The 12,850-nt window shown below is 43.6% G+C and overlaps 1 protein-coding gene across 2 annotated transcripts in view; it reads left to right on the top strand.

Annotated features, from left to right (window-relative positions):
• The window catches only part of LOC144830993 (solute carrier family 26 member 10-like), a 482,105-nt gene that overhangs the window by 161,383 nt on the left and 307,872 nt on the right, over nucleotides 1-12,850 (top strand). For both annotated transcript variants that reach the window (XM_078688957.1, XM_078688958.1), the window contains exon 4: nucleotides 442-606. In XM_078688957.1, the coding sequence (XP_078545083.1) occupies nucleotides 442-606 (165 nt within the window). The remainder of the gene's footprint in view (nucleotides 1-441; nucleotides 607-12,850) is intronic.

Here is a 12,850-nt window from a genome sequence, read left to right as displayed (position 1 = left end):
CCCAAGCTTATAATTGACCTAATATTTACCCTAAATCTAACTTAAATCCGAGCACGTCTCTAATATTATCATTGTCCTAACCATTGTTTTATAATAGAAATGAATGTCAGAAAGGTGAAGATATATTTTATTGGTCCAACACAAGTAATATTAATTCAATCAATGCATAATAACCTTTTGAGACTCAAGACTTCACTCATTCTGATACCAAATGAACTTGGAGCAGCAGAACACAAATTCCTTCTCACCCCCAGCTTTCTTTCCTGTTCTCAATGTGAAGCCTCTGGGACTCTTGTTTCTGAAGCATTGTAGGACACCATCCTTGCCTGCTGGGTTAGCACTGTGCTCCGCAGCAATGTCAGGCGGGCATTCTCCGCTGCTGCAAATGCATGGATGTGTAGAGAGTTGAACTGACTCTGCTGGCTCCACTTCTCTTCCCAGGTGGCCATGTTCATCCTGCAGCTCGGCTTTCTCTCCACCTACCTGTCAGAGCCCATAGTGAAGGCCTTCACCAACGCCGCCGCTTTCCACGTGATGATATCTCAGATCCAGAACATGCTCGGACTCCCCCTGCCTCGCTTCACTGGCTCGTTCACCATATTTAAGGTATGTCACCAACACATCAGTGCCTGAGTTCCAACAAAAAGACAGAGACACTTTATAGTTTCAAATAAAGAACCGCTTTACTTTCTCTGTTTTAATTATTCATGTTTTTTCCCCTTCACCATCAAATGCAAATGGGTGCAAATCTCACATATTGTGCATGTTACATTATGGTACGGAAATGACATTCGTATAGTGCCCAGTCTGCCACAGGTATTAACTTATAGCACTAACAGGAGTTCAAGTGTCTGCCAAGCTTGTTGTAAGGAATCCATCACACACTTGAGTCCGAATCCTCTTGCGTTGATGTGCCATCATTTATGTGCTTGGGTCTGTTACTATATTAGACAAAGCTGTCATAATCAGAGGATTGATTCTGAAAGTCGTTGGTGTTTGATGGGTGAGACTGGAGGGCTGTACTCAACTGCTTGTGCATCTTCTAGTTTGGTAGGCATGCCCCTCGCCCAGCAAATACATTTTTATGTAAGGCCCTTGGTGAAGGTGAGTGTTGTTGGGTACAGGAGTAGCCAGTTATTGGCATATTTGAGCCATGTTTGATGTATGTTTTACGAGTTCTGTCTTAATGTGGTCTGTTGTCGAATAGGTATGATGGGGCATATTCTGAAGGTGAGTGCTGCTCAGCTACAATGCATGGTGTCTGCCGCGGATGTATGATGCTACATCACAAACGTTTACATCGCATGGCATGACATCACAGTTTTCCCATCGCATGTTCTTATATATAGCAAGTATCCACAAAGCAAACCATTACATCGCATTTCCATTTAAATGCATACAAAATACATTTACAACGCACACAAACACCCTGCATGCTTTGACACCTCAATTTTTACCCTTAGGCCCACTACCCTAAACCCGAAATTCTAAAACCTTTATTTACACGAGGAACCCCTGACCCGACCCTAAACCCTGAAGCCAAAAACAATACCCTACAGTACGACCCCCTAACACTTCCCTAAACCCTAATACAGTACCCTACAGTAAGACCCCTTAACACTACCCTCAACCCTAAGCCCTAAGCCTACCCTACACTACGACCCCTAACACTTCCCTAAACCCTAAGCCCTAGGCCCTAAACCCTACTACAGTGCCCTACAGTAAGACCCCCTGACACTACCCTCAACCCTAAGCCCTAAGCCTACCCTACAGAACGACCCCCTAACACTTCCCTAAACCCTAAGCCCTAAACTACACTCTAAGCACAATCCCCTTTACCTCTCTCTCCTCACGTCGTCTCTTCCTCGCCTCTGTCCCGGTGCTCGTTCTTCCTGGTGCTCGCCCGCCTCTGTCCCGGTGCTCTGCCTCGCGTCCATTACACCAAATTTGATTTAAAAGCGCATGCGTTTTAAAAGTGCTTGCGATGTAATGGGACACGTCGCAATGTGTACGCGTCGTAACGTCGCTGGAGTTGTAACGCATACGAAGTAAAGCCAGCGTTGTAATGGGTGTTCGCCATCTGCCACATAGTGCAGGGTTTTACAGGAGGTACCCTAGGTACCCCCTCGATCACCAACCGTAGACCCCTGCTAGGGGCCCCCAAAGTCGCTTTCCTATAGCCTTTCCTCGTCGGCACGGAAAGGCTATGGAAACCGACATTGTAATCTCGACGGTGAAAACTCCATCCATAGGGGATTATGGTGTGGTTCCGACCTGCTGTAAGACTCCGAGAGCTGGTCAGAGCAAAGTAGGAATGACCTGCTGGATTACGTTCCAACTGCCAACATCTTAATCGGGCAGTCGGACCGCAACCCGACTGTGTTGGTCGGAAAGCTTCCGACATCATAATGTGTAATAATATGTAAACTCAATATCTTTGTTGACGGTATTTTTAAAATAATATTGTAGTCACTCGCTATTGTTGTTCTCGATATTTGTGTCATACAGCCATAATTGTGTATATCAACTGTCGGTCCTGAGGCCAGTTCTAGGCATTTTTGGTCATTTTGCTTATTCCAGGCAAGGGTATTTTCGCAAGGTGCTAGCAGGAAGGGGGGAAGATAGAACTAGGAGCCTTCTGTCAAGGGGGTCCAAAAAATGGTACAGAAGTTAAAAAGACTGTTCCACTTAACTACCTGCAAATCTCTAGGAGATACATTTTATCTGAACAATAGACACTATTTGCAGTGACAGCACCATTTGGATTATTCCAAAACTATCGCAAATACATTTTTAAACTACATGTGGAAATGATGATTCCCTGCATTTGCACAACCACTCCTCTTGCCTAACTTAGCTCCAGCCCGATGTTTGTCTAATTAAGTATTTTGCACCACTTTGTGGTTTTTTTCTTTCCCGCCAAACTATTCTCTTCTCCAGTATTAGGGTGTCTTTCATAAATCCACATGCTTGAATATTCCCCGTCGTCGGAGTGGGAGTCCCACGGTAAATAAAATAGCAATAACATACCAATAATATGTATATGTAAAACATAACAGATGAAATACACATTAGAAAACAGGCAGTAAATGCCTAGACATAATTCCTCATAGGAATACATGAATAGAGAAAAAAAACACTTGTAGCCTATTCCTGTCATTATGTTGGTCCAAACTGTAGCCAATCAGGCGCCAGCAGCCCTCCAGAACCTTCTCCTCAGAGCTCAACACCTCAGATTTTCTACCGCACGTCGTGTGTAAGGGAGTCTCCCTGAGCTCTGCTCAGTTTTCTCAGTTTCTTCAGGTTTTCCTGCGCTTTTCAGAATGTCTACAAGTAAGAAATCTCTCTTCAGACCTTTATCTTCTTGTGGAAAGCTGCGTCTTTATTCAGAGGATCCACACAGTAAGTGTATTTACTGTCTTTACCCCGACCATGAAGTGGGAAAGTGTATGTTCTATAGTACTTTCTCCACAAAAACTCTAAAGGACAGGGAAGGCCACCTTCTGTTATGGCTTCAGAGACTCAAAGACAAGGATGGTGTACTTTCTGATGCCGAAAGTTTCACTTCTGGTCGTTCCCAAGTAGTATCTAAACGTAGTAGTGTGCAGGAGTTGCCCTCACCTTTCATCAAGAAAAAGAAGATGTCCCTTTCTTTGGCCCCTGCGGTGTCTTCACCTCTACCTACTACATCCACACCCACGAGACCTGGCTCTGAGGCGTCTACTGCATCTTCTGCTCATGTTTTTGTGAAAAAACATGTTTCAGCGTCAACGGAAACGTCAACAGTCGTTCCGACGGCGAAATCTGCCGTCTCTGGATCATCGACGACGACGGTGATGACGACGTTTGCTTCTGGATCGTCGACGACTGTCTCGTCGACGTCTTCGTCGTCGACGAAGATAACACTTAGCTTCAAGACTGTACCGTCTGTCATTCCGATTGCATCGTCGTCGACGAAGAAGCCTCCCCTGTCGACGACCAAGTAATTGACGACGAAGGGTGTGAAGAAATCACACTCGTTGACGTCCGCACCGTCGACGACCGCACCGTCGACGACCGCACCGTCGACGACCCCGTCAACGACTGCTCCGTCGACGAAAAAGAAGTCATCTTCATCGTTGCGTCGACGAAGACAACGTCGACGCCATTACCGTCGACGGCGGTACCGTCGACTATACCGGATTCTGCTAGTGTGGCTCCATCGGCGACTTCTTCTACGTTTGCTTCACTGCCAATGTTGCCATTGTCGTCCAATGGATATGCCGATGTTGAATCTCTTCACGCAAGGTGCCTGTGGACCAGATTTCCATCACCAGTGATCCACAGCCTCCCTCGCCCTTGTTTGCCACGGATTCGGAGCAGGACTCAGAAGAAGATGTTCACGAGTCATTTAGAGCAGCACGTAGTCCATCTGATTTGGTCATCAAGTGCCAAGATTATAGTAACGATGATGAGGACCAATATTTCCAACAGGAAACTACGCCGGTTCAAGCTCCTACGGCGACGCTACCCTTGTCGCTCATCTCTAATCTTCAACATATGTTGGACGACTATAACAGACGTTTTCCGTCATCTCCACAAGTGCCTGCAGCCCCTGCTATTCTGCCACCGGTTACTGTGCCGGCTCCGGCTCCTCTGGCACCTCTGCCTACTTCTGCTCCTCAAGTTCAAACATCTGTTCGGATACACACGACTGTGTATGCCGACGATGAGGATGAGGTTTCTCCTGACCGCGAAGATGGTGAGGTTCGTGATGATGATGATGACGATATGGCGGAGTGGGATAATTACCAAGTCCAAACACCGTCCCCATCTCCGGTCACACCAGGCGATTCTCCTCCTGTAGATATTGCGAGTTTCAATCAGCTGATGGATAGGGCAGCCCAACGCTTCAAGTTGTCTAGAGTCCAGACAGAGGAGGATTGTTTTCTCTATGTCTTTAAAAACCAGCCATTCAAACAAGTCCATACTGTGCCCATAATTGACTTTATTTGGGCCGAAGGAGTAAAATTGATGCAGACCCCAAATACACTTCTGGCTCAGATGCCCAGGTTGGAAAAGAAACACAAGGCACCTGTCGGCACTCCAGCGTGCCTCATTGGACAGCCAAAACCCGATTCAGTGGTTACACAAGCAGCTCAGCGTCGTTCGCGGAATCCTGCATCTGCTGTTACTGCCCCACCAGATCGCGCAGGTCGTCGCATGATTGCCATAGGCCGCAAGTTTTCTACGATGGCTTCCACCACAGTGAGAGCGGCCAATGCTTTGGCCATTTTGGGGCGTTACGACCGCCAAATGTGGGCGGACATGACAACTTATGTGGCCTTAATTCCGGATGCTTCAAAGGCGGAGGCTTTGCAACATCTCCAAGAAGGAGAGAGTGTAGTGTGTTTATCTAGGTACCTGAATCGATATTCCTATTCTTTGCCCTTGTCCGGTTATAAATCAATAATATCCCTACAACGGCATAGAAACCCTTTTCATAATTCAGTCATAGCGCATGCTGTCACATTAAGCAAGCCTATTCCTCCAGCCCCCTAGAAAGCACACCAAATCCAAGCCTCCAGCAACCTGGGAAATCCCCGCTGCTTTGTTTTGATTTTGTCCGAGAACTCCTGTAAAGCACTGTAAGAACGACCAGTTCTTAGTGACATATTTATACGTCTTATGTCCAGCCTTACGTCAAACCCGGCACCTTTCAGGTATAAATATACGAACATTGCCTTAAGCAAACACACGGTGGTAATCCTGGAGCAGAGCAGCTATCTACTTCCGAAGAGCCCAGCTGATGCGAGAGCCCACGGACGCTGCCCCTCCCTTTTGACACGCTGAGAAAGACGCTGTCTTTTCTCTTGCTGAGAAATCCAGCCTCCGGCGTTTCCAGCCTACCCTTGCGGGTGACTGGGATACCGAGTCCTGAGAGAGAGATACCAGCCCTCCTGCCTTCTAAGACCCAGGTATTGAACTGACTAAACCCTTACAGAGAATTCTTGAGTTAGATTCTTGGCAAAACAAACTTAACTTAAACTGCTACTTACTTCCTCCCTCCCACGTATTAGGCTTAGGTCAGGCACACCGGGGTAGGCGTAGTTAGAAGCACCAGTTGAGTACGATTACTCAATGTATATATGTATGTATCTATTTTATCCATTTTAAAGTATCATATGGCTAAGAAACCATATCAATGCTTTTACAGTATTATTTCATAATCCTGCTTTTACTGTATGCACTTTACTTAACTATAAGTATTGCAATTGTAGCAATTCATTTCTCTTGTATGAGGAAAGAGACTGCTCAATAAATAACACCTTTTATTGAAAACGCCAGTCTCTCTTTTTCTCTGCAATCTGGTGAAACTAAGTACGCACTTATTGACTGAGTGAAATAGCTGTCTTTTGTTTTCACACGACTCTAAAGATATACTCTTATTCAGGGAGAGCAAAGTTGTCATGTTTTATGGTTGTCAGAAACTAAATCCCTTCTTGTCTATCCAGGGAAGTTAAACTCCTCCTCGCTTATTCGAGAAAGTTTCTAGTGAACTCTGAGCTAGCTGGCACAAAACTTAAGTCTAATATAGTCAGTAGAGACCTAGATAACCTCAGTCCTACGTCTACACTACCGAAGATATTATTCCAATGCGCAGAGCCTATTGGGACTATAGGAACTACACTACATGGCGCCCAACGTTTGGTAAGGCGATAAATCTAACGCAAGACGTTAGAGTAACTCAGTCGTGCTTTTTCACACAGACCCTTTTTCCCGTAAATACTCCAAAAGACGTCTGGAGTGGGTAAAAGGTTAAAAATCCGCCGGAACTTAGTAGGAAGAGATTTCTATGTATAGTTTTTGGTTTATTCAACGTTGAAGGATACAGTGTTCCAAAATATTGTGCATCTAATCTTTGTTTCCTTGAAACTTGATCTGCAACAAAAACCTTTCTGTCTGTAAAAATGTCAGAAAATGAAGAAGATAGGGAGGCAGCTAGAATAGCAGCTCGACTCCTAGAGGATGACAATAGTCTCCTGCAAACCGACCCGGATGCAATACTCATCCCGGTCAACATAAGAAAAACTATAACTATTAAACTTATAGAAAATGGACTAACATCGAGAGGTGGTACAGTCATATTCGTAATTGAGGCACATGAATATCGGCAGACAGAGGTATTCTATTCATGGATAAACTTTCCAGCAGCAAACGCTGTCACACATGAGTTCCACTATTACAAAATAGAGGAACCACCGGATGACTACACTCCTTTCGAGGAGGTGGAAATCCCATTAAAATACCAAGAGCACCTGCTCTGGTTTAAAGGCGCCCTAAAACATAATAATCGCATCACCAGGCTCGGTCCACTAGGTAGACCAGGAGCAACGTGGCCGGTTCTAGCCAGCTACACACCACATCCAGACATTGAAAAAATGTCAGTACCAGAACTTTTAGCACAGCTAAAACAACTGATTAAAATTCATAGACAATTAGTCCAATATGTAATGCGGATTTCAACAGTCCAACCAGCTATTAACATTCCACAGCTGACCCCTCATCAGGGGAATACAAATAAAATAACACCACAGAACATTCAGTCATGTCTGGGTAAAGTACCCATAAAACGGGAACAAATTCCATTCTGGTTAGCACAAAAAATCACTCAAATAGAGGCAGTATTTCGGAATACTACCCCTACTGAGAAACACAGAATTCTGACTATCTGCCTTCCAATGGGGATCGCACCACATGTGGAGGACTGTGACACTTGGGGCACAGTCTTTGCTTCCATTTACACAAAAACACATGGTGTTCCGTCCATGGCGGTAATACCCGATGTGCTAAGACAGATTCAAAACGAATACGGTCCAGAACCTGCTTTAACTCTGGGTATGAAATTACTGAAAGACTTCAAGCAGGTCTCAGCTTTATTATTATCTAACATAAAAGGAGAAGCAGCATCTGTGGCGATCCACCAGAAATTGAAAGAAACAGATATAGCAGAACAACCATTTGAACTTGCCAGAATCATAGAAAAATCCTATGAAGAACTAGGAAGAGATAGTTTGGGTGGGAAACCAGTAAAACCCCAACTAACTGAAAATCCTGAAAAGATATTTATTAAAAATAATCTAAACACTCCAAAAAAAAGCTGGGATGGAAATAAACAATCCACTCCCAAAGAAAAAAGATTCCAGTCCAGAGGAAAGTCTCCTCGGCGGAGAGAAAGATCTCCGGACCAAAGACACAAGTCTCCCCAGAGAGAGCCCTCTGAAAAAAGATACAACCTTAGAAATAGGGATAATTTGAAGAAACCTGATAGGTATCAAGATATTGATACACGTCCCTCTCGATCTTTTCAGACTTCCTCGCAGAAATCGGAAAGAAGAGGACGGTCAGAACTCAGGGAAGAGCACGTCAAGTCCAAAGACAAAGAACCTGCTCATCAAAGTAGAAAATTACAATTTCCAAAAAAGAAGGTAGCCAGTATTAAAATAATCAAACATGCCGAGGATCCTGAGGACACAGCTGAAAAACGGAGAGTGGGCTCAGACAATGCTAGACAGCGCAGCAGAAGTGAGCATAGCTCGCAAGATCCTGATAAATCATCTGGAGACAGTGGACACGAATGAATACATTCAGGTGGAAACTGCAGATACCAGAGTTAGCAAACTTCATAAAATATACGAAATAACATTACGTATAGAGGGAGATAAGACTAGGAAAATAAGGGGTCTATTTTGGGATAATCTCTCAAAAGGCTATAACATCCTTTTAGCTGAAAAAGACTGGCCACCGGAGTTTGTCAGGGAGTGCCCTCATGGCGAAGAAATGATTATGCCTGCCTTCTCAAATCACATTCCAATTCATAAAAAATATACACTTGCAAGAAAGTGGGCAGTAGCCCAAGCTCCTGCATTATATAAAAATCATGTTGGATTGGATGAGGACTCTCCTCCTCACAAAATACAGTTAAAATGTCAACCAACTGCACAGAGGCAGTACCCAATTAAGCAAGAAGCTAAGAAACAGGTCAGGGAGATCTTAGATCAACTTGAATACCAGGGGGTGATTGAAACATGCACCTCACAAATGAACAATCCTTTGTTTCCTGTCTCCAAGCCAGACGATTCATATCGTCTAGTTTTGGACTACAGACACCTTAACTCATGTTGCAAAACTTTTGCAGTACAAAACTCACATAGTGCAGCACTAATGAATAACATTGTGCGCAAAAAATACAAAACAACATTAGACATCTCTAATGGATTCTTTTGTGAAAACATAGCACCTGAAAGCAGGTATTTGACCGCTTTCTCAATAATGGTCTCGCAGAAAAAATTCTGTCGACTCCCACAGGGGTTCAAGAACAGCCCAGGATTATTCTCAGCAAGAGTAACAGAGTTACTACAAATGTATGATGATGAGGCATTATCTTATGTTGATGACATCTATCTAACAGATGATGACTTGAATACTCACTTGAAAAGAGTGAACACCATAATACTTGGGTTCGCAGCAGAGGGTTACAAATTCAACTTTAAAAAGTCCCGAATTGCCCATCTAACTGTCCTGTTTTTAGAATATGAATTATCAAGAGAAGGCAAAAGCCTGGCAGACAATTTCTTAGAGAAATGTGCTGTAATCCAAGCACCAAGAACGCTGAAAAACTTACAATCAATTCTAGGTTTCCTGAATTTCGGAAGAACTTACATTCTAAATTATGCAGAGAGGGTTAAACCTCTCTATGAACTAATAAAACCAGATTTTAAAACAATCAATTGGACTCAAAAACACACAGAAATTTTGAGATCATTGCAAACAGACATGTTAGCTAAAACAAAATTGCAAACACGCGATAACACACGCAACCTTGTAATCCGAGTCATCCCAGGAAGATGCGGATTCACATACCTGACCTCTAATGAGGGAGAAAAGGTACCAATAGCATACAAATCACATTTGTACACAAAAGCTGAAATGAAATTTAGCTCAACGGAAAAAATTCTAACTGCGGTTCAGACTGCGGTAGCAAAAGAAAGCCCTAGCACAAGGTAAACGAATAATCATCGTTACACCAGTACCAGCTCTAGAAGCGGTAACAAAGGCAAGCATTCCAAATGCTAAAGCGCTACATCCTAGATGGATCCAATGGGTTAATTCTCTTGCTGCAACAGACGTGGTCTACGAATTTGATCCTAATTTAAAAACACAAGAATTTCTCCAATATGAATTTGAATGTCCTCTGCCCACCGAAATCTTGCCTCTTGAACACTACGGCTGTATAATATATACAGACGGATCAGCACAACCCGCAGTTGGGGGTAAACAAGCTTACAGTGCTGCGTGCGCGATTGTTAAAGGTCGTTGGAACAAAGGGAAATTTAGACCACTGGTCACTAAAACACAATCTCTAGGAGATTGTACAGCTCAGCGAGCTGAACTACTAGCATTTAAGATGGCGCTTGAAAATACTGATCACGAATTCCCCACACTCATAGTGTGCGATTCATATTATTGCGTTCAGTCTTATAATGAATACTTGCAGAATTGGGTTCTAAATGGTTTCAAAGATGCAAAGGGTGGCACAATCAAGCATAAAACGCTTTGGGAACAAGTAGTTCTTTTACGAAAGGAACTACAAAAGACTCACGTGATACATACACTGAGTCATCAACGTGATGGTGTTCACGTTGCGGGGAATTCATTGGCTGATGAGGCCGCGAAGGCAGCTGTGCAAACGGCTTCCGTAGCTGCCATCACCCGGTCAAAAACAAAATAGACAGCGAGATATTACAAGCTGTCAGTGCTACAATAAATAATGCGATAAAAACACTCCCGAAAGGCTTTCCAGTAAAGTACTCATACATAACTGATGGGAATAACGTTCCATTTGCTCGAATCCCTGGAGTGGGGGATAGGGCAATTCCAAACATGGAACATAGGTTAGGACTAATTATAGCGGCACACGAAGGGCTCGCCTCTGCACACGCTGGTGTCTCGGCCACAGTATCATTATTAAAACAGAGATAGTGGTGGCCACAAATGAGAAGACAAACTAGGAACTATGTTCTAGATTGTGAAATATGCCAAAAGATGAAAGTTTTGACGGTAAAAAGACCAGCACAGACGCCCCTTCTGATCTCAGATAAACCATTAGCGTGTGTTTACCTGGACCACTGTGGTCCCTTACAAAGGGATGGCAACTATAAATACATCATGGTCGCAGTGGACTCCTGCACGAGATTCATTTGGATGTGGCCCAGCGCTCGGCTGACGCCAGAACGGTTATAAAAGATTTGCGAGTCTTTAAAGGCACATACGCAATTGGCATGCTACACTCTGACCAGGGTCCTGCTTTTAGCTCTCGAGCTTATAAGGAGGCCATGACCAGCATGGGCATTGCATTGCGGTATTCTTGTCCCTTCCATCCTGAGGGAAACGGGATTGTGGAAAGAAAAAACTGAGACATAAAGCAATCTATAACGGCAAAGGTATTAGGTTCGGGGGTTGGGTGGGTCAAACATTTAATAAGTGTCCAACGTAGTCTTAACAATCTGCCAAGAAATTCTCTAAAAGGTTTCAGTCCGTACGACCTATTGTTCGGGACTAGAATGCATATCCAGGATCTCGATAGTCAGACATCAGTGGTAGAAGGAAAATGCTTTGATATCAAAGATCGTTTGGCTATTTTACAGGACTTAAATGAAACAAGAAAAGACCTGAGCAACATAAAGTTGAAACAACAGCCAACAGCCACTGAAGAGAAACCACCTGTCCCAGCAAGGCCTGTCTGGATTCCAAAGATTGGGGATCTGGTCAGAGAGAAAATCGCGGTGAAGAAGGAATTTGGGCCTTCTTACAGAAAAGCAGTACCTGTCTTAGCTGTCAACGGAACAAGATCAGTTGTACTACCGCCCCTTGCTGGTAAAAAGGAGAACCGAGTTGTATTCATCGACCTGGTTAAACCACAATCATGTGGCCAATAATAAGTAGTAGGCCAAGTGGACTCCCAAGAAATAGCAGAACACCAAAGTTTGCTACAAATCAAGAGGTTCAAACTGAGAGACTAATCACATTTGATAAACCTACAGTGAATCAACAAGGACTATGCAACAAAGCCATGGAACTTATGCCTCTTGAAACCCAAATTGCAACAATTCGTCAAGAAACACCTGTCTACAACGATGTAGCCACAGACTATACTAATGAAACAAAGAAAAATCCAGAAGCAAATCCAATAATTGACAGAACTGCATCAGGCTACTTCATCACTTTCGATGACTTTTCTGAGGATCCGAGCGAACCTGAGGAACAGCCAACAACAACAAAAACTTTTAAAGACAAATCTAAAGAACTCTTTCATCAACTACAAGAAACCTATCTGATTTCCCCATGGATTGAATTTTGGGTGGTCCTAGGTGTACTTTTCCTCCTGCTTTGGCTCATCATGGTGCTATGCTTGGGACACTTCATTGAGGGAAAATAAATTACAATGGACACAGCAAGCCAGAATATCAACCTGGTCCTAAAGCCACACAAGTCTTCACACATCGAGAAAAGAGAACTTTCTTCAGTAAACTTCACAGCCAATCCGATACCCGGTGGGGAAGCATGGGACAAAACAGATTACGAGATATATGGCCCGGTCGAGCTCTTGAAGTATCCTCATCAATTTAAGGTTTCATTAAGTAACTTTGTAAAACCGAGTACATTCTCTGATGATTGGGATTTTGAAAGTATTAATGATATGATGTCAGACTTAGTTATGTCAGCAAAATTTACAGAACATGATTATTTACAAGGTTCATCGAATTATGATCAGATGTACTGCTACAACCACTATGGTAACCATTATTTG

The sequence above is a fragment of the Lissotriton helveticus genome, chromosome 1_1, assembly GCF_964261635.1.
Source record: "Lissotriton helveticus chromosome 1_1, aLisHel1.1, whole genome shotgun sequence".
Lineage (NCBI taxonomy): Eukaryota > Metazoa > Chordata > Amphibia > Caudata > Salamandridae > Lissotriton > Lissotriton helveticus.
The sequence above is the reverse complement of the archived record's forward strand: the minus strand, read 5'-3'. Positions and strand labels throughout refer to the sequence as shown.